General features: G+C 55.4%; 1 protein-coding gene across 4 annotated transcripts in view; it reads left to right on the forward strand.

Annotated features, from left to right (window-relative positions):
* LOC137308631 (nicotinate-nucleotide pyrophosphorylase [carboxylating]-like) overlaps positions 1–21,860 on the forward strand; it is a 24,913-nt gene extending 3,053 nt beyond the window's left edge. For all 4 annotated transcript variants that reach the window (XM_067977234.1, XM_067977237.1, XM_067977235.1 and 1 more), the window contains exons 3-4: positions 655–786; positions 21,408–21,860. In XM_067977234.1, the coding sequence (XP_067833335.1) occupies positions 655–786; positions 21,408–21,668 (393 nt within the window). In that variant the 3' untranslated portion in view covers positions 21,669–21,860. The remainder of the gene's footprint in view (positions 1–654; positions 787–21,407) is intronic.

Consider the following 21,860-nt stretch of genomic DNA (forward strand, 5'->3'; position numbering starts at 1 on the left):
CCTTTCCCCCTCTGGGACCGGGTCTCACAGTGTGTTAGATACACTGTCCTTTCCCCCTCTGGGACCGGGTCTCACAGTGCGTTAGATACACTGTCCTTTCCCCCTCTGGGACCGGGTCTCACAGTGCGTTAGATACACTGTCCTTTCCCCCTCTGGGACCGGGTCTCACAGTGCGTTAGATACACTGTCCTTTCCCCCTCTGGGACTGGGTCTCACAGTGCGTTAGATACACTGTCCTTTCCCCCTCTGGGACCGGGTCTCACAGTGTGTTAGATACACTGTCCTTTCCCCCTCTGGGACCGGGTCTCACAGTGCGTTAGATACACTGTCCTTTCCCCCTCTGGGACCGGGTCTCACAGTGTGTTAGATACACTGTCCTTTCCCCCTCTGGGACCGGGTCTCACAGTGCGTTAGATACACTGTCCTTTCCCCCTCTGGGACCGGGTCTCACAGTGTGTTAGATACACTGTCCTTTCCCCCTCTGGGACCGGGTCTCACAGTGTGTTAGATACACTGTCCTTTCCCCCTCTGGGACCGGGTCTCACAGTGCGTTAGATACACTGTCCTTTCCCCCTCTGGGACCGGGTCTCACAGTACGTTCGATGCCTTGTGAGAGTGTCGAGGCTCGTCGATGAATTGTTTCTTTGTTCCCAGGCTGTGCGAGATGGGAGGAAGGTCGGAGGATTGTTCACTAAGATCGAGGTGGAGTCTCGCTCTTTGGAGGAGGCTCGAGAGGCTGCTCGGGCCGGGGCTGATATCGTGATGTTGGACAACTTCACTCCCCAGGTCAGCACCGTTAGTGTTTGCACGCCCATCGTCACAACCAGTAATTGGTCACGGTTACACTCAGGAATCACCACTGCACACCGACCGGTGAGTGCACATTCCTGCACACAAATTGGTGAGTGCACACCCCTGCACAAACAGATCGGTGAGTACACACTCGTTCATATACAAATCGGTGGTTGCACACTGATACAGTGTAGGCGTGTGTAGATTCAGGTGTGTACTCCCCGATTTGTGTGTGCAGGAGTGTGTACTCCCCGATGTGTGTGTGCGGGAGTGTGTACTCCCCGATTAGTGTGAGCGGGAGTGTGTACTGCCCGATTTGTGTGTGCAGGAGTGTGTACTCCCCAATTTGTGTGTGCAGGAGTGTGTACTCCCCGATGTGTGTGTGCAGGAGTGTGTACTCCCCGATTTGCGTGTGCAGGAGTGTGTTCTCCCCGATGTGCGTGTGCAGGAGTGTGTACTCCCCGATTTGTGCGTGCAGGAGTGCGTACTCCCCGATTTGTGCGTGCAGGAGTGTGTACTCCCCGATTTGTGTGTGCAGGAGTGTGTACTCCCCGATTTGTGTGTGCGGGAGTGTGTACTCCCCGATTTGTGTGTGCGGGAGTGTGTACTCCCCGATTTGTGTGTGCAGGAGTGTGTACTCCCCGATGTGTGTGTGCAGGAGTGTGTACTCCCCGATGTGCGTGTGCAGGAGTGTGTACTCCTCGATGAGTGTGTGCAGGAGTGTGCACTCCCCGATTTGTGTGTGCGGGAGTGTGTGCTCCCCGATGTGTGTGTGCGGGAGTGTGTACTCCCCGATTTGTGTGAGTGGGAGTGTGTATTCCCCGATTTGTGTGTGCAGGAGTGTGTACTCCCCGATTTGTGTGTGCAGGAGTGTGTACTCCCCGATTTGTGTGTGCAGGAGTGTGTACTCCCCGATTTGTGTGTGCAGGAGTGTGTACTCCCCGATTTGTGTGTGCAGGAGTGTGTACTCCCCGATTTGTGTGTGCAGGAGTGTGTACTCCCCGATGTGTGTGTGCAGGAGTGTGTACTCCCCAATTTGTGTGAGCAGGAGTGTGTACTCCCCAATTTGTGTGAGCGTGAGTGTGTACTCCCCGATTTGTGTGTGCAGGAGTGTGTGCTCCCCGATTTGTGTGTGCAGGAGTGTGTACTCCCCGATGTGTGTGAGTGGGAGTGTGTACTCCCCGATTTGTGTGTGCAGGAGTGTGTACTCCCCGATTTGTGTGTGCAGGAGTGTGTACTCCCCGATTTGTGTGTGCGGGAGTGTGTACAACCCAATTTGTGTGAGCAGGAGTGTGTGCTCACAGAAGTGTGTGAGCAGGAGTGTGTACTCCCCGATTTGTGTGAGCGTGAGTGTGTACTCCCCGATTTGTGTGTGCAGGAGTGTGTACTCCCCGATTTGTGTGTGCAGGAGTGTGTACTCCCCGATTTGTGTGTGCAGGAGTGTGTACTCCCCGATTTGTGTGTGCGGGAGTGTGTACAACCCAATTTGTGTGAGCGGGAGTGTGTACTCCCCGATGTGTGTGAGCGGGAGTGTGTACTCCCCGATTTGTGTGTGCAGGAGTGTGTACTCCCCGATGTGTGTGCAGGAGTGTGTACTCCCCAATTTGTGTGTGCAGGAGTGTGTACTCCCCGATTAGTGTGAGCAGGAGTGTGTACTCCCCGATGTGTGTGTGCACGAGTGTGTACTCCCCGATTTGTGTGTGCAGGAGTGTGTACTCCCCGATGTGTGTGCAGGAGTGTGTACTCCCCAATTTGTGTGTGCAGGAGTGTGTACTCCCCGATTTGTGTGTGCAGGAGTGTGTACTCCCCGATTTGTGTGTGCAGGAGTGTGTACTCCCCAATTTGTGTGTGCAGGAGTGTGTACTCCCCGATTAGTGTGAGCAGGAGTGTGTACTCCCCGATTTGTGTGAGCAGGAGTGTGTACTCCCCGATTTGTGTGAGCAGGAGTGTGTACTCCCCGATTAGTGTGAGCAGGAGTGTGTACTCCCCGATTTGTGTGTGCAGGAGTGTGTACTCCCCGATTAGTGTGAGCAGGAGTGTGTACTCCCCGATTTGTGTGTGCAGGAGTGTGTACTCCCCGATTTGTGTGTGCGGGAGTGTGTACTCCCCGATGTGTGTGCAGGAGTGTGTACTCCCCAATTTGTGTGTGCAGGAGTGTGTACTCCCCGATTAGTGTGAGCAGGAGTGTGTACTCCCCGATTTGTGTGTGCAGGAGTGTGTACTCCCCGATTAGTGTGAGCAGGAGTGTGTACTCCCCGATTAGTGTGAGCAGGAGTGTGTACTCCCCGATTTGTGTGTGCAGGAGTGTGTACTCCCCGATTTGTGTGTGCGGGAGTGTGTACTCCCCGATGTGTGTGTGCAGGAGTGTGTACTCCCCGATTTGTGTGTGCAGGAGTGTGTACTCCCCGATGTGTTTGTGCGGGAGTGTGTACTCCCCGATTTGTGTGTGCGGGAGTGTGTACTCCCCGATTTGTGTGTGCGGGAGTGTGGACTCCCCAATTTGTGTGAGCGTGAGTGTGTACTCCCCGATCCGTGTGCGCAGGAGTGTGTACTCCCCGATTTGTGTGCGCGGGAGTGTGTACTCCCCCATTTGTGTGAGCAGGAGTGTGTACTCCCCGATGTGTGTGCGCAGGAGTGTGTACTCCCCGATGTGTGTGTGCAGGAGTGTGTGCTCCCCGATTTGTGTGTGCAGGAGTGTGTACAGCCCAATTTGTGTGTGCAGGAGTGTGTACTCCCCGATTTGTGTGTGCGGGAGTGTGTACTCCCCGATGTGTGTGTGCAGGAGTGTGTGCTCCCCGATTTGTGTGAGCAGGAGTGTGTACTCCCCGATTTGTGTGTGCAGGAGTGTGTACTCCCCGATTTGTGTGTGCGGGAGTGTGTACTCCCCGATTTGTCCGTGCCGGAGTGTGTACTCCCCGATTTGTGTGTGCAGGAGTGTGTACTCCCCGATTTGTGTGTGCAGGAGTGTGTACTCCCCGATTTGTGTGAGCAGGAGTGTGTACTCCCCGATTTGTGTGCGCAGGAGTGTGTACTCCCCGATTTGTCCGTGCAGGAGTGTGTGCTCCCCGATTTGTGTGTGCAGGAGTGTGTACTCCCCGATGTGTGTGTGCAGGAGTGTGTACTCCCCGATGTGTGTGTGCAGGAGTGTGTACTCCCCGATTTGTGTGTGCAGGAGTGTGTACTCCACGATGTGTGTGAGCAGGAGTATGTACTCCCCGATTTGTCTGTGCAGGAGTGTGTACTCCCCGATTTGTGTGTGCAGGAGTGTGTACTCCCCGATTTGTGTGTGCAGGAGTGTGTACTCCCCGATGTGTCTGTGCAGGAGTGTGTACTCCCCGATTTGTGTGAGCAGGAGTGTGTACTCCCCGATTTGTGTGTGCGGGAGTGTGCACAACCCAATTTGTGTGAGCAGGAGTGTGTACTCCCCGATGTGTGTGAGCGGGAGTGTGTACTCCCCGATTTGTGTGTGCAGGAGTGTGTACTCCCCGATGTGTGTGCAGGAGTGTGTACTCCCCAATTTGTGTGTGCAGGAGTGTGTACTCCCCGATTAGTGTGAGCAGGAGTGTGTACTCCCCGATGTGTGTGTGCACGAGTGTGTACTCCCCGATTTGTGTGTGCAGGAGTGTGTACTCCCCGATTTGTGTGTGCAGGAGTGTGTACTCCCCAATTTGTGTGTGCAGGAGTGTGTACTCCCCGATGTGTGTGTGCAGGAGTGTGTACTCCCCGATTTGTGTGTGCAGGAGTGTGTACTCCCCAATTTGTGTGTGCAGGAGTGTGTACTCCCCGATGTGTGTGTGCGGGAGTGTGTACTCCCCGATTAGTGTGAGCAGGAGTGTGTACTCCCCGATTTGTGTGTGCAGGAGTGTGTACTCCCCGATGTGCGTGTGCAGGAGTGTGTACTCCCCGATTTGTGTGTGCAGGAGTGTGTACTCCCCGATTAGTGTGAGCAGGAGTGTGTACTCCCCGATTTGTGTGTGCAGGAGTGTGTACTCCCCGATTTGTGTGTGCGGGAGTGTGTACTCCCCGATGTGTGTGCAGGAGTGTGTACTCCCCAATTTGTGTGTGCAGGAGTGTGTACTCCCCGATTAGTGTGAGCAGGAGTGTGTACTCCCCGATTTGTGTGTGCAGGAGTGTGTACTCCCCGATTAGTGTGAGCAGGAGTGTGTACTCCCCGATTAGTGTGAGCAGGAGTGTGTACTCCCCGATTTGTGTGTGCAGGAGTGTGTACTCCCCGATTTGTGTGTGCGGGAGTGTGTACTCCCCGATGTGTGTGTGCGGGTGTGTGTACTCCCCGATGTGTGTGAGCAGGAGTGTGTACTCCCCGATTTGTGTGTGCGGGAGTGTGTACTCCCCGATTTGTGTGTGCGGGAGTGTGTACTCCCCGATTTGTGTGAGCGTGAGTGTGTACTCCCCGATCCGTGTGCGCAGGAGTGTGTACTCCCCGATTTGTGTGCGCGGGAGTGTGTACTCCCCCATTTGTGTGAGCAGGAGTGTGTACTCCCCGATGTCTGTGCGCAGGAGTGTGTACTCCCCGATGTGTGTGTGCAGGAGTGTGTGCTCCCCGATTTGTGTGTGCAGGAGTGTGTACAGCCCAATTTGTGTGTGCAGGAGTGTGTACTCCCCGATTTGTGTGTGCGGGAGTGTGTACTCCCCGATGTGTGTGTGCAGGAGTGTGTGCTCCCCGATTTGTGTGAGCAGGAGTGTGTACTCCCCGATTTGTGTGTGCAGGAGTGTGTACTCCCCGATTTGTGTGTGCGGGAGTGTGTACTCCCCGATTTGTCCGTGCCGGAGTGTGTACTCCCCGATTTGTGTGTGCAGGAGTGTGTACTCCCCGATTTGTGTGTGCAGGAGTGTGTACTCCCCGATTTGTGTGAGCAGGAGTGTGTACTCCCCGATTTGTGTGAGCAGGAGTGTGTACTCCCCGATTTGTGTGCGCAGGAGTGTGTACTCCCCGATTTGTCCGTGCAGGAGTGTGTGCTCCCCGATTTGTGTGTGCAGGAGTGTGTACTCCCCGATGTGTGTGTGCAGGAGTGTGTACTCCCCGATGTGTGTGTGCAGGAGTGTGTACTCCCCGATTTGTGTGTGCAGGAGTGTGTACTCCACGATGTGTGTGAGCAGGAGTGTGTACTCCCCGATTTGTCTGTGCAGGAGTGTGTACTCCCCGATTTGTGTGTGCAGGAGTGTGTACTCCCCGATTTGTGTGTGCAGGAGTGTGTACTCCCCGATGTGTCTGTGCAGGTGTGTGTACTCCCCGATTTGTGTGAGCAGGAGTGTGTACTCCCCGATTTGTCCGTGCAGGAATGTGTACTCCCCGATTTGTGTGTGCAGGAGTGTGTGCTCCCCGATTTGTGTGTGCAGGAGTGTGTACTCCCCGATTTGTGTGTGCAGGAGTGTGTACTCCCCGATTTGTGTGTGCAGGAGTGTGTACTCCCCGATGTGCGTGTGCAGGAGTGTGTACTCCCCGATTTGTGTGTGCAGGAGTGTGTACTCCCCGATTAGTGTGAGCAGGAGTGTGTACTCCCCGATTTGTGTGTGCAGGAGTGTGTACTCCCCGATTTGTGTGTGCGGGAGTGTGTACTCCCCGATGTGTGTGCGGGAGTGTGTACTCCCCAATTTGTGTGTGCAGGAGTGTGTGCTCCCCGATTAGTGTGAGCAGGAGTGTGTACTCCCCGATTTGTGTGTGCAGGAGTGTGTACTCCCCGATTAGTGTGAGCAGGAGTGTGTACTCCCCGATTAGTGTGAGCAGGAGTGTGTACTCCCCGATTTGTGTGTGCAGGAGTGTGTACTCCCCGATTTGTGTGTGCGGGAGTGTGTACTCCCCGATGTGTGTGTGCGGGAGTGTGTGCTCCCCGATGTGTCTGTGCAGGTGTGTGTACTCCCCGATGTGTGTGAGCGGGAGTGTGTACTCCCCGATTTGTGTGTGCAGGAGTGTGTACTCCCCGATGTGTGTGTGCGGGAGTGTGTACTCCCCGATTTGTGTGTGCGGGAGTGTGTACTCCCCGATTTGTGTGTGCGGGAGTGTGTACTCCCCGATTTGTGTGAGCGTGAGTGTGTACTCCCCGATCCGTGTGCGCAGGAGTGTGTACTCCCCGATTTGTGTGCGCGGGAGTGTGTACTCCCCCATTTGTGTGAGCAGGAGTGTGTACTCCCCGATGTGTGTGCGCAGGAGTGTGTACTCCCCGATGTGTGTGTGCAGGAGTGTGTGCTCCCCGATTTGTGTGTGCAGGAGTGTGTACAGCCCAATTTGTGTGTGCAGGAGTGTGTACTCCCCGATTTGTGTGTGCGGGAGTGTGTACTCCCCGATGTGTGTGTGCAGGAGTGTGTGCTCCCCGATTTGTGTGAGCAGGAGTGTGTACTCCCCGATTTGTGTGTGCAGGAGTGTGTACTCCCCGATTTGTGTGTGCGGGAGTGTGTACTCCCCGATTTGTCCGTGCCGGAGTGTGTACTCCCCGATTTGTGTGTGCAGGAGTGTGTACTCCCCGATTTGTGTGTGCAGGAGTGTGTACTCCCCGATTTGTGTGAGCAGGAGTGTGTACTCCCCGATTTGTGTGAGCAGGAGTGTGTACTCCCCGATTTGTGTGCGCAGGAGTGTGTACTCCCCGATTTGTCCGTGCAGGAGTGTGTGCTCCCCGATTTGTGTGTGCAGGAGTGTGTGCTCCCCGATGTGTGTGTGCAGGAGTGTGTACTCCCCGATGTGTGTGTGCAGGAGTGTGTACTCCCCGATTTGTGTGTGCAGGAGTGTGTACTCCCCGATGTGTGTGTGCAGGAGTGTGTACTCCACGATGTGTCTGTGCAGGAGTGTGTACTCCCCGATTTGTCTGTGCAGGAGTGTGTACTCCCCGATTTGTGTGTGCAGGAGTGTGTACTCCCCGATTTGTGTGTGCAGGAGTGTGTACTCCCCGATGTGTCTGTGCAGGTGTGTGTACTCCCCGATTTGTGTGAGCAGGAGTGTGTACTCCCCGATTTGTCCGTGCAGGAATGTGTACTCCCCGATTTGTGTGTGCAGGAGTGTGTGCTCCCCGATTTGTGTGTGCAGGAGTGTGTACTCCCCGATTTGTGTGTGCAGGAGTGTGTACTCCCCGATTTGTGTGTGCAGGAGTGTGTACTCCCCGATTTGTGTGTGAGCAGGAGTGTGTACTCCCCGATTTGTGTGTGCAGGAGTGTGTACTCCCCGATGTGTGTGTGCAGGAGTGTGTGCTCCCCAATTTGTGTGTGCAGGAGTGTGTACTCCCCGATGTGTGTGTGCAGGAGTGTGTACTCCCCGATTTGTGTGTGCAGGAGTGTGTGCTCCCCGATTTGTGTGTGCAGGAGTGTGTACTCCCCGATGTGTGTGTGCAGGAGTGTGTACTCCCCGATTTCTGTGTGCAGGAGTGTGTACTCCACGATGTGTGTGAGCAGGAGTATGTACTCCCCGATTTGTCTGTGCAGGAGTGTGTACTCCCCGATTTGTGTGTGCAGGAGTGTGTACTCCCCGATTTGTGTGTGCAGGAGTGTGTACTCCCCGATGTGTCTGTGCAGGAGTGTGTACTCCCCGATTTGTGTGAGCAGGAGTGTGTACTCCCCGATTTGTGTGTGCGGGAGTGTGTACAACCCAATTTGTGTGAGCAGGAGTGTGTACTCCCCGATGTGTGTGAGCGGGAGTGTGTACTCCCCGATTTGTGTGTGCAGGAGTGTGTACTCCCCGATGTGTGTGCAGGAGTGTGTACTCCCCAATTTGTGTGTGCAGGAGTGTGTACTCCCCGATTAGTGTGAGCAGGAGTGTGTACTCCCCGATGTGTGTGTGCACGAGTGTGTACTCCCCGATTTGTGTGTGCAGGAGTGTGTACTCCCCGATGTGTGTGCAGGAGTGTGTACTCCCCAATTTGTGTGTGCAGGAGTGTGTACTCCCCGATTTGTGTGTGCAGGAGTGTGTACTCCCCGATTTGTGTGTGCAGGAGTGTGTACTCCCCAATTTGTGTGTGCAGGAGTGTGTACTCCCCGATGTGTGTGTGCGGGAGTGTGTACTCCCCGATTTGTGTGAGCGGGAGTGTGTACTCCCCGATTAGTGTGAGCGGGAGTGTGTACTCCCCGATTTGTGTGTGCAGGAGTGTGTACTCCCCGATGTGCGTGTGCAGGAGTGTGTACTCCCCGATTTGTGTGTGCAGGAGTGTGTACTCCCCGATTAGTTTGAGCAGGAGTGTGTACTCCCCGATTTGTGTGTGCATGAGTGTGTACTCCCCGATTTGTGTGTGCGGGAGTGTGCACTCCCCGATGTGTGTGCGGGAGTGTGTACTCCCCAATTTGTGTGTGCAGGAGTGTGTACTCCCCGATTAGTGTGAGCAGGAGTGTGTACTCCCCGATTTGTGTGTGCAGGAGTGTGTACTCCCCGATTAGTGTGAGCAGGAGTGTGTACTCCCCGATTAGTGTGAGCAGGAGTGTGTACTCCCCGATTGTGTGTGCAGGAGTGTGTACTCCCCGATTTGTGTGTGCGGGAGTGTGTACTCCCCGATGTGTGTGTGCGGGAGTGTGTACTCCCCGATTTGTGTGTGCGGGAGTGTGTACTCCCCGATTTGTGTGAGCGTGAGTGTGTACTCCCCGATCCGTGTGCGCAGGAGTGTGTACTCCCCGATTTGTGTGCGCGGGAGTGTGTACTCCCCCATTTGTGTGAGCGGGAGTGTGTACTCCCCGATTTGTGTGTGCAGGAGTGTGTACTCCCCGATTAGTGTGAGCAGGAGTGTGTACTCCCCGATTTGTGTGTGCAGGAGTGTGTACTCCCCGATTTGTGTGTGCGGGAGTGTGTACTCCCCGATGTGTGTGCAGGAGTGTGTACTCCCCAATTTGTGTGTGCAGGAGTGTGTACTCCCCGATTAGTGTGAGCAGGAGTGTGTACTCCCCGATTTGTGTGTGCAGGAGTGTGTACTCCCCGATTAGTGTGAGCAGGAGTGTGTACTCCCCGATTAGTGTGAGCAGGAGTGTGTACTCCCCGATTTGTGTGTGCAGGAGTGTGTACTCCCCGATTTGTGTGTGCGGGAGTGTGTACTCCCCGATGTGTGTGTGCGGGAGTGTGTGCTCCCCGATGTGTCTGTGCAGGTGTGTGTACTCCCCGATGTGTGTGAGCGGGAGTGTGTACTCCCCGATTTGTGTGTGCAGGAGTGTGTACTCCCCGATGTGTGTGTGCGGGAGTGTGTACTCCCCGATTTGTGTGTGCGGGAGTGTGTACTCCCCGATTTGTGTGTGCGGGAGTGTGTACTCCCCGATTTGTGTGAGCGTGAGTGTGTACTCCCCGATCCGTGTGCGCAGGAGTGTGTACTCCCCGATTTGTGTGCGCGGGAGTGTGTACTCCCCCATTTGTGTGAGCAGGAGTGTGTACTCCCCGATGTGTGTGCGCAGGAGTGTGTACTCCCCGATGTGTGTGTGCAGGAGTGTGTGCTCCCCGATTTGTGTGTGCAGGAGTGTGTACAGCCCAATTTGTGTGTGCAGGAGTGTGTACTCCCCGATTTGTGTGTGCGGGAGTGTGTACTCCCCGATGTGTGTGTGCAGGAGTGTGTGCTCCCCGATTTGTGTGAGCAGGAGTGTGTACTCCCCGATTTGTGTGTGCAGGAGTGTGTACTCCCCGATTTGTGTGTGCGGGAGTGTGTACTCCCCGATTTGTCCGTGCCGGAGTGTGTACTCCCCGATTTGTGTGTGCAGGAGTGTGTACTCCCCGATTTGTGTGTGCAGGAGTGTGTACTCCCCGATTTGTGTGAGCAGGAGTGTGTACTCCCCGATTTGTGTGAGCAGGAGTGTGTACTCCCCGATTTGTGTGCGCAGGAGTGTGTACTCCCCGATTTGTCCGTGCAGGAGTGTGTGCTCCCCGATTTGTGTGTGCAGGAGTGTGTACTCCCCGATGTGTGTGTGCAGGAGTGTGTACTCCCCGATGTGTGTGTGCAGGAGTGTGTACTCCCCGATTTGTGTGTGCAGGAGTGTGTACTCCACGATGTGTCTGTGCAGGAGTGTGTACTCCCCGATTTGTCTGTGCAGGAGTGTGTACTCCCCGATTTGTGTGTGCAGGAGTGTGTACTCCCCGATTTGTGTGTGCAGGAGTGTGTACTCCCCGATGTGTCTGTGCAGGTGTGTGTACTCCCCGATTTGTGTGAGCAGGAGTGTGTACTCCCCGATTTGTCCGTGCAGGAATGTGTACTCCCCGATTTGTGTGTGCAGGAGTGTGTGCTCCCCGATTTGTGTGTGCAGGAGTGTGTACTCCCCGATTTGTGTGTGCAGGAGTGTGTACTCCCCGATTTGTGTGTGAGCAGGAGTGTGTACTCCCCGATTTGTGTGTGCAGGAGTGTGTACTCCCCGATGTGTGTGTGCAGGAGTGTGTGCTCCCCAATTTGTGTGTGCAGGAGTGTGTACTCCCCGATGTGTGTGTGCAGGAGTGTGTACTCCCCGATTTGTGTGTGCAGGAGTGTGTGCTCCCCGATTTGTGTGTGCAGGAGTGTGTACTCCCCGATGTGTGTGTGCAGGAGTGTGTACTCCCCGATTTCTGTGTGCAGGAGTGTGTACTCCACGATGTGTGTGAGCAGGAGTATGTACTCCCCGATTTGTCTGTGCAGGAGTGTGTACTCCCCGATTTGTGTGTGCAGGAGTGTGTACTCCCCGATTTGTGTGTGCAGGAGTGTGTACTCCCCGATGTGTCTGTGCAGGAGTGTGTACTCCCCGATTTGTGTGAGCAGGAGTGTGTACTCCCCGATTTGTGTGTGCGGGAGTGTGTACAACCCAATTTGTGTGAGCAGGAGTGTGTACTCCCCGATGTGTGTGAGCGGGAGTGTGTACTCCCCGATTTGTGTGTGCAGGAGTGTGTACTCCCCGATGTGTGTGCAGGAGTGTGTACTCCCCAATTTGTGTGTGCAGGAGTGTGTACTCCCCGATTAGTGTGAGCAGGAGTGTGTACTCCCCGATGTGTGTGTGCACGAGTGTGTACTCCCCGATTTGTGTGTGCAGGAGTGTGTACTCCCCGATGTGTGTGCAGGAGTGTGTACTCCCCAATTTGTGTGTGCAGGAGTGTGTACTCCCCGATTTGTGTGTGCAGGAGTGTGTACTCCCCGATTTGTGTGTGCAGGAGTGTGTACTCCCCAATTTGTGTGTGCAGGAGTGTGTACTCCCCGATGTGTGTGTGCGGGAGTGTGTACTCCCCGATTTGTGTGAGCGGGAGTGTGTACTCCCCGATTAGCGTGAGCGGGAGTGTGTACTCCCCGATTTGCGTGTGCAGGAGTGTGTACTCCCCGATGTGCGTGTGCAGGAGTGTGTACTCCCCGATTTGTGTGTGCGGGAGTGTGTACTCCCCGATGTGTGTGTGCGGGAGTGTGTACTCCCCGATTTGTGTGTGCGGGAGTGTGTACTCCCCGATTTGTGTGAGCGTGAGTGTGTACTCCCCGATCCGTGTGCGCAGGAGTGTGTACTCCCCGATTTGTGTGCGCGGGAGTGTGTACTCCCCCATTTGTGTGAGCGGGAGTGTGTACTCCCCGATGTGTGTGCGCAGGAGTGTGTACTCCCCGATGTGTGTGTGCAGGAGTGTGTGCTCCCCGATTTGTGTGTGCAGGAGTGTGTACAGCCCAATTTGTGTGTGCAGGAGTGTGTACTCCCCGATTTGTGTGTGCGGGAGTGTGTACTCCCCGATGTGTGTGTGCAGGAGTGTGTGCTCCCCGATTTGTGTGAGCAGGAGTGTGTACTCCCCCATTTGTGTGTGCAGGAGTGTGTACTCCCCGATTTGTGTGTGCGGGAGTGTGTACTCCCCGATTTGTCCGTGCCGGAGTGTGTACTCCCCGATTTGTGTGTGCAGGAGTGTGTACTCCCCGATTTGTGTGTGCAGGAGTGTGTACTCCCCGATTTGTGTGAGCAGGAGTGTGTACTCCCCGATTTGTGTGAGCAGGAGTGTGTACTCCCCGATTTGTCCGTGCAGGAGTGTGTGCTCCCCGATTTGTGTGTGCAGGAGTGTGTACTCCCCGATGTGTGTGTGCAGGAGTGTGTACTCCCCGATGTGTGTGTGCAGGAGTGTGTACTCCCCGATTTGTGTGTGCAGGAGTGTGTACTCCACGATGTGTGTGAGCAGGAGTGTGTACTCCCCGATTTGTCTGTGCAGGAGTGTGTACTCCCCGATTTGTGTGTGCAGGAGTGTGTACTCCCCGATTTGTGTGTGCAGGAGTGTGTACTCCCCGATGTGTCTGTGCAGGTGTGTGTACTCCCCGATTTGTGTGAGCAGGAGTGTGTACTCCCCGATTTGTCCGTGCAGGAATGTGTACTCCCCGATTTGTGTGTGCAGGAGTGTGTGCTCCCCGATTTGTGTGTGCAGGAGTGTGTACTCCCCGATTTGTGTGTGCAGGAGTGTGTACTCCCCGATTTGTGTGTGAGCAGGAGTGTGTACTCCCCGATTTGTGTGTGCAGGAGTGTGTACTCCCCGATGTGTGTGTGCAGGAGTGTGTGCTCCCCAATTTGTGTGTGCAGGAGTGTGTACTCCCCGATGTGTGTGTGCAGGAGTGTGTACTCCCCGATTTGTGTGTGCAGGAGTGTGTACTCCCCGATTTGTGTGTGCAGGAGTGTGTACTGCCCGATGTGTGTGTGCAGGAGTGTGTACTCCCCGATGTGTGTGTGCAGGAGTGTGTACTCCCCAATTTGTCCGTGCAGGAGTGTGTGCTCCCCGATTTGTGTGTGCAGGAGAGTGTACTCCCCGATTTGTGTGTGCAGGAGTGTGTGCTCCCCGATTTGTGTGAGCGTGAGTGTGTACTCCCCGATCCGTGTGCGCAGGAGTGTGCACTCCCCGATTTGTGTGCGCGGGAGTGTGTACTCCCCCATTTGTGTGAGCAGGAGTGTGTGCTCCCCGATGTGTGTGCGCAGGAGTGTGTGCTCCCCGATGTGTGTGCAGGAGTGTGTCCAGCCCAATTTGTGTGTGCGGGAGTGTGTACTCCCCGATGTGTGTGTGCAGGAGTGTGTGCTCCCCGATTTGTGTGAGCAGGAGTGTGTGCTCCCCGATTTGTGTGTGCAGGAGTGTGTACTCCCCGATGTGTGTGTGCAGGAGTGTGTGCTCCCCGATTTGTGTGTGCGGGAGTGTGTACTCCCCGATTTGTCCGTGCCGGAGTGTGTACTCCCCGATTTGTCCGTGCAGGAGTGTGTACTCCCCGATTTGTGTGTGCAGGAGTGTGTACTCCCCGATTTGTGTGTGCAGGAGTGTGTACTCCCCGATTTGTGTGAGCAGGAGTGTGTACTCCCCGATTTGTGTGAGCAGGAGTGTGTACTCCCCGATTTGTGTGCGCAGGAGTGTGTACTCCCCGATTTGTCCGTGCAGGAGTGTGTGCTCCCCGATTTGTGTGTGCAGGAGTGTGTACTCCCCGATGTGTGTGTGCAGGAGTGTGTACTCCCCGATGTGTGTGTGCGGGAGTGTGTACTCCCCGATTTGTGTGAGCGGGAGTGTGTACTCCCCGATTAGTGTGAGCGGGAGTGTGTACTCCCCGATTTGCGTGTGCAGGAGTGTGTACTCCCCGATGTGCGTGTGCAGGAGTGTGTACTCCCCGATTTGTGTGTGCAGGAGTGTGTACTCCCCGATTAGTTTGAGCAGGAGTGTGTACTCCCCGATTTGTGTGTGCATGAGTGTGTACTCCCCGATTTGTGTGTGCGGGAGTGTGCACTCCCCGATGTGTGTGCGGGAGTGTGTACTCCCCGATTTGTGTGTGCAGGAGTGTGTACTCCCCGATTAGTGTGAGCAGGAGTGTGTACTCCCCGATTAGTGTGAGCAGGAGTGTGTACTCCCCGATTTGTGTGTGCAGGAGTGTGTACTCCCCGATTTGTGTGTGCGGGAGTGTGTACTCCCCGATGTGTGTGTGCGGGAGTGTGTACTCCCCGATTTGTGTGTGCGGGAGTGTGTACTCCCCGATTTGTGTGAGCGTGAGTGTGTACTCCCCGATCCGTGTGCGCAGGAGTGTGTACTCCCCGATTTGTGTGCGCGGGAGTGTGTACTCCCCCATTTGTGTGAGCGGGAGTGTGTACTCCCCGATGTGTGTGCGCAGGAGTGTGTACTCCCCGATGTGTGTGTGCAGGAGTGTGTGCTCCCCGATTTGTGTGTGCAGGAGTGTGTACAGCCCAATTTGTGTGTGCAGGAGTGTGTACTCCCCGATTTGTGTGTGCGGGAGTGTGTACTCCCCGATGTGTGTGTGCAGGAGTGTGTGCTCCCCGATTTGTGTGAGCAGGAGTGTGTACTCCCCCATTTGTGTGTGCAGGAGTGTGTACTCCCCGATTTGTGTGTGCGGGAGTGTGTACTCCCCGATTTGTCCGTGCCGGAGTGTGTACTCCCCGATTTGTGTGTGCAGGAGTGTGTACTCCCCGATTTGTGTGTGCAGGAGTGTGTACTCCCCGATTTGTGTGAGCAGGAGTGTGTACTCCCCGATTTGTGTGAGCAGGAGTGTGTACTCCCCGATTTGTCCGTGCAGGAGTGTGTGCTCCCCGATTTGTGTGTGCAGGAGTGTGTACTCCCCGATGTGTGTGTGCAGGAGTGTGTACTCCCCGATGTGTGTGTGCAGGAGTGTGTACTCCCCGATTTGTGTGTGCAGGAGTGTGTACTCCACGATGTGTGTGAGCAGGAGTGTGTACTCCCCGATTTGTCTGTGCAGGAGTGTGTACTCCCCGATTTGTGTGTGCAGGAGTGTGTACTCCCCGATTTGTGTGTGCAGGAGTGTGTACTCCCCGATGTGTCTGTGCAGGTGTGTGTACTCCCCGATTTGTGTGAGCAGGAGTGTGTACTCCCCGATTTGTCCGTGCAGGAATGTGTACTCCCCGATTTGTGTGTGCAGGAGTGTGTGCTCCCCGATTTGTGTGTGCAGGAGTGTGTACTCCCCGATTTGTGTGTGCAGGAGTGTGTACTCCCCGATTTGTGTGTGAGCAGGAGTGTGTACTCCCCGATTTGTGTGTGCAGGAGTGTGTACTCCCCGATGTGTGTGTGCAGGAGTGTGTGCTCCCCAATTTGTGTGTGCAGGAGTGTGTACTCCCCGATGTGTGTGTGCAGGAGTGTGTACTCCCCGATTTGTGTGTGCAGGAGTGTGTACTCCCCGATTTGTGTGTGCAGGAGTGTGTACTGCCCGATGTGTGTGTGCAGGAGTGTGTACTCCCCGATGTGTGTGTGCAGGAGTGTGTACTCCCCAATTTGTCCGTGCAGGAGTGTGTGCTCCCCGATTTGTGTGTGCAGGAGAGTGTACTCCCCGATTTGTGTGTGCAGGAGTGTGTGCTCCCCGATTTGTGTGAGCGTGAGTGTGTACTCCCCGATCCGTGTGCGCAGGAGTGTGCACTCCCCGATTTGTGTGCGCGGGAGTGTGTACTCCCCCATTTGTGTGAGCAGGAGTGTGTGCTCCCCGATGTGTGTGCGCAGGAGTGTGTGCTCCCCGATGTGTGTGCAGGAGTGTGTCCAGCCCAATTTGTGTGTGCGGGAGTGTGTACTCCCCGATGTGTGTGTGCAGGAGTGTGTGCTCCCCGATTTGTGTGAGCAGGAGTGTGTGCTCCCCGATTTGTGTGTGCAGGAGTGTGTACTCCCCGATGTGTGTGTGCAGGAGTGTGTGCTCCCCGATTTGTGTGTGCGGGAGTGTGTACTCCCCGATTTGTCCGTGCCGGAGTGTGTACTCCCCGATTTGTCCGTGCAGGAGTGTGTACTCCCCGATTTGTGTGTGCAGGAGTGTGTACTCCCCGATTTGTGTGTGCAGGAGTGTGTACTCCCCGATTTGTGTGAGCAGGAGTGTGTACTCCCCGATTTGTGTGAGCAGGAGTGTGTACTCCCCGATTTGTGTGCGCAGGAGTGTGTACTCCCCGATTTGTCCGTGCAGGAGTGTGTGCTCCCCGATTTGTGTGTGCAGGAGTGTGTACTCCCCGATGTGTGTGTGCAGGAGTGTGTACTCCCCGATGTGTGTGTGCAGGAGTGTGCACTCCCCGATTTGTGTGTGCAGGAGTGTGTACTCCACGATGTGTGTGAGCAGGAGTGTGTACTCCCCGATTTGTCTGTGCAGGAGTGTGTACTCCCCGATTTGTGTGTGCAGGAGTGTGTACTCCCCGATTTGTGTGTGCAGGAGTGTGTACTCCCCGATTTGTGTGTGCAGGAGTGTGTACTCCCCGATGTGTCTGTGCAGGTGTGTGTACTCCCCGATTTGTGTGAGCAGGAGTGTGTACTCCCCGATTTGTCCGTGCAGGAATGTGTACTCCCCGATTTGTGTGTGCAGGAGTGTGTGCTCCCCGATTTGTGTGTGCAGGAGTGTGTACTCCCCGATTTGTGTGTGCAGGAGTGTGTACTCCACGATGTGTGTGAGCAGGAGTGTGTACTCCCCGATTTGTCTGTGCAGGAGTGTGTACTCCCCGATTTGTGTGTGCAGGAGTGTGTACTCCCCCATTTGTGTGAGCAGGAGTGTGTGCTCCCCGATGTGTGTGCGCAGGAGTGTGTACTCCCCGATTTGTCTGTGCAGGAGTGTGTACTCCCCGATTTGTGTGTGCAGGAGTGTGTACTCCCCCATTTGTGTGAGCAGGAGTGTGTGCTCCCCGATGTGTGTGCGCAGGAGTGTGTGCTCCCCGATGTGTGTGCAGGAGTGTGTCCAGCCCAATTTGTGTGTGCGGGAGTGTGTACTCCCCGATGTTTGTGTGCAGGAGTGTGTGCTCCCCGATTTGTGTGAGCAGGAGTGTGTACTCCCCGATTTGTGTGTGCAGGAGTGTGTACTCCCCGATGTGTGTGTGCAGGAGTGTGTGCTCCCCGATTTGTGTGAGCAGGAGTGTGTACTCCCCAATTTGTGTGTGCAGGAGTGTGTACTCCCCGATTTGTGTGTGCGGGAGTGTGTACTCCCCGATTTGTCCGTGCCGGAGTGTGTACTCCCCGATTTGTCCGTGCAGGAGTGTGTACTCCCCGATTTGTGTGTGCAGGAGTGTGTACTCCCCGATTTGTGTGTGCAGGAGTGTGTACTCCCCGATTTGTGTGAGCAGGAGTGTGTACTCCCCGATTTGTGTGAGCAGGAGTGTGTACTCCCCGATTTGTGTGCGCAGGAGTGTGTACTCCCCGATTTGTCCGTGCAGGAGTGTGTGCTCCCCGATTTGTGTGTGCAGGAGTGTGTACTCCCCGATGTGTGTGTGCAGGAGTGTGTACTCCCCGATGTGTGTGTGCAGGAGTGTGTACTCCCCGATTTGTGTGTGCAGGAGTGTGTACTCCACGATGTGTGTGAGCAGGAGTGTGTACTCCCCGATTTGTGTGTGCAGGAGTGTGTACTCCCCGATTTGTGTGTGCAGGAGTGTGTACTCCCCGATTTGTGTGTGCAGGAGTGTGTACTCCCCGATGTGTCTGTGCAGGTGTGTGTACTCCCCGATTTGTGTGAGCAGGAGTGTGTACTCCCCGATTTGTCCGTGCAGGAATGTGTACTCCCCGATTTGTGTGTGCAGGAGTGTGTGCTCCCCGATTTGTGTGTGCAGGAGTGTGTACTCCCCGATTTGTGTGTGCAGGAGTGTGTACTCCCCGATTTGTGTGTGAGCAGGAGTGTGTACTCCCCGATTTGTGTGTGCAGGAGTGTGTACTCCCCGATGTGTGTGTGCAGGAGTGTGTACTCCCCGATTTGTGTGTGCAGGAGTGTGTACTCCCCGATTTGTGTGTGCAGGAGTGTGTACTCCCCGATGTGTGTGTGCGGGAGTGTGTACTCCCCGATGTGTGTGTGCAGGAGTGTGTGCTCCCCGCTGTGTGTGTGCAGGAGTGTGTACTCCCCGATGTGTGTGTGCAGGAGTGTGTACTCCCCGATTTGTGTGTGCAGGAGTGTGTACTCCCCGATGTGTGTGTGCAGGAGTGTGTACTCCCCAATTTGTCCGTGCAGGAGTGTGTGCTCCCCGATTTGTGTGTGCAGGAGAGTGTACTCCCCGATTTGTGTGTGCAGGAGTGTGTGCTCCCCGATTTGTGTGAGCGGGAGTGTGTGCTCCCCGATTTGTGTGAGCGTGAGTGTGTACTCCCCGATCCGTGTGCGCAGGAGTGTGTACTCCCCGATTTGTGTGCGCGGGAGTGTGTACTCCCCCATTTGTGTGAGCGGGAGTGTGTGCTCCCCGATGTGTGTGCGCAGGAGTGTGTACTCCCCGATGTGTGTGCAGGAGTGTGTACAGCCCAATTTGTGTGTGCGGGAGTGTGTACTCCCCGATTTGTGTGTGCAGGAGTGTGTACTCCCCGATTTGTGTGAGCAGGAGTGTGTACTCCCCGATTTGTCCGTGCAGGAATGTGTACTCCCCGATTTGTGTGTGCAGGAGTGTGTGCTCCCCGATTTGTGTGTGCAGGAGTGTGTACTCCCCGATTTGTGTGTGCAGGAGTGTGTACTCCCCGATTTGTGTGTGAGCAGGAGTGTGTACTCCCCGATTTGTGTGTGCAGGAGTGTGTACTCCCCGATGTGTGTGTGCAGGAGTGTGTACTCCCCGATTTGTGTGTGCAGGAGTGTGTACTCCCCGATTTGTGTGTGCAGGAGTGTGTACTCCCCGATGTGTGTGTGCAGGAGTGTGTACTCCCCGATGTGTGTGTGCAGGAGTGTGTACTCCCGGATGTGTGTGTGCAGGAGTGTGTACTCCCCGATGTGTGTGTGCAGGAGTGTGTGCTCCCCGATGTGTGTGTGCAGGAGTGTGTACTCCCCGATGTGTGTGTGCAGGAGTGTGTACTCCCCGATTTGTGTGTGCAGGAGTGTGTACTCCCCGATGTGTGTGTGCAGGAGTGTGTACTCCCCAATTTGTCCGTGCAGGAGTGTGTGCTCCCCGATTTGTGTGTGCAGGAGAGTGTACTCCCCGATTTGTGTGTGCAGGAGTGTGTGCTCCCCGATTTGTGTGAGCGGGAGTGTGTGCTCCCCGATTTGTGTGAGCGTGAGTGTGTACTCCCCGATCCGTGTGCGCAGGAGTGTGTACTCCCCGATTTGTGTGCGCGGGAGTGTGTACTCCCCCATTTGTGTGAGCGGGAGTGTGTGCTCCCCGATGTGTGTGCGCAGGAGTGTGTACTCCCCGATGTGTGTGCAGGAGTGTGTGCAGCCCAATTTGTGTGTGCGGGAGTGTGTACTCCCCGATTTGTGTGTGCAGGAGTGTGTGCTCCCCGATTTGTGTGAGCAGGAGTGTGTACTCCCCGATTTGTGTGTGCAGGAGTGTGTCCTCCCCGATGTGTGTGTGCAGGAGTGTGTACTCCCCGATTTGTGTGTGAGCAGGAGTGTGTACTCCCCGATTTGTGTGTGCAGGAGTGTGTACTCCCCGATGTGTGTGTGCAGGAGTGTGTGCTCCCCAATTTGTGTGTGCAGGAGTGTGTACTCCCCGATGTGTGTGTGCAGGAGTGTGTACTCCCCGATGTGTGTGTGCAGGAGTGTGTACTCCCCGATGTGTGTGTGCAGGAGTGTGTGCTCCCCGATTTGTGTGAGCGGGAGTGTGTGCTCCCCGATGTGTGTGTGCAGGAGTGTGTCCTCCCCAATGTGTGTGTGCAGGAGTGTGTGCTCCCCGATGTGTGTGTGCAGGAGTGTGTGCTCCCCGATGTGTGTGTGCAGGAGTGTGTGCTCCCCGATGTGTGTGTGCAGGAGTGTGTACTCCCCGATGTGTGTGTGCAGGAGTGTATACTCCCCGATGTGTGTGTGCAGGAGTGTGTGCTCACAGATGTGTGTGAGCAGGAGTGTGTGCTCCCCGATTTGTGTGTGCAGGAGTGTGTACTCCCCGATTTGTGTGTGCGGGAGTGTGTGCTCCCCGATTTGTGTGTGCAGGAGTGTGTGCTCCCCGATTTGTGTGTGCAGGAGTGTGTGCTCACAGATTTGTATGTGCGGGAGTGTGTGCTCCCCGATTTGTGTGTGCGGGAGTGTGTGCTCACCGATTTGTGTGTGCAGGAGTGTGTACTCACTGATTTGTGTGTGCAGGAGTGTGTGCTCACTGATTTGTGTGTGCAGGAGTGTGTGCTCACTGATTTGTGTGTGCAGGAGTGTGTGCTCACTGATTTGTGTGTGCAGGAGTGTGTGCTCACTGATTTGTGTGTGCAGGAGTGTGTGCTCACTGATCTGTGGGTGCCAGTGCTAATGTGTACTCTGATGTGTATGTGTATATTCTGAATCCCTAATGTGTGTGTGTACAGGTGTGTGTACTGTGATTTGTGTGAATGTGTCTCGTTGTAAGTGTGTGGAGTTGTGTGTGGCAATCACTGATCTGTGTGTGTGGGTGTGAGTGTGTGCTCACTGATCTGTGTGTATGTGTGAGTGTGTCCTCACTGATCTGTGTGTGTGGGTGTGAGTGTGTCCTCACTGATCTGTGTGTGTGGGTGTGAGTGTGTCCTCACTGATCTGTGTGTGGGTGTGTCCTCACTGATCTGTGTGTGTGTGTGTCCTCACTGATCTGTGTGTGTGGGTGTGAGTGTGTCCTCACTGATCTGTGTGTGTGTGTGTCCTCACTGATCTGTGTGTGGGTGTGAGTGTGTCCTCACTGATCTGTGTGCGGGTGTGAGTGTGTCCTCACTGATCTGTGTCTGTGTGTGTGTGTGGGTGTGAGTGTGTCCTCACTGATCTGTGCGAGTGTTTGTGTGTGTGCGTGTGTCCTCACTGATCTGTGCGAGTGTGTGAGTGTGTCCTCACTGATTCACACTGGGCCCACTGTTAAAAGACGGCCTCTCTCCACAGGGGGCCCTGGGGACAGCCCAGCTCCTGAAGGCGGAGTTCCCGGGGGTCCTGATCGAAGCCAGCGGGGGGATCTCGGAGGACACGCTCGGCCAGTACTTCAGCTCGCACGTCGACATCATCTCGCTGGGCTCGCTCACCCAGAACGTCACCGCCCTCGACTTCTCCCTGAAACTGGTGGGGGAGCAGGGAGCGAACAACGGGGCGGGGGGCACAGGGCCCAGCTCCGAGACGCCCCCCGGCCGCAGAAACTTCGCCTTTTAGGCAACGAGGACAGGGCTGGGGGGACGCAGTGTCCGAGCTCTTGTGACTGCCGTCTCTCTCTCTCTCCCATTAATCGAGGGAGTGATTGGATTGTTGGAGGCGATGCTGGGAACCGGCCGCTCCTCGTCCACTGAAGAGTTAGTGAGTGACGCTCACGCCGCTGTGATTCCATCAATAAATCGATTTACAAAA

The sequence above is a fragment of the Heptranchias perlo genome, unplaced genomic scaffold (assembly GCF_035084215.1).
Source record: "Heptranchias perlo isolate sHepPer1 unplaced genomic scaffold, sHepPer1.hap1 HAP1_SCAFFOLD_1342, whole genome shotgun sequence".
Taxonomy (NCBI): domain Eukaryota; kingdom Metazoa; phylum Chordata; class Chondrichthyes; order Hexanchiformes; family Hexanchidae; genus Heptranchias; species Heptranchias perlo.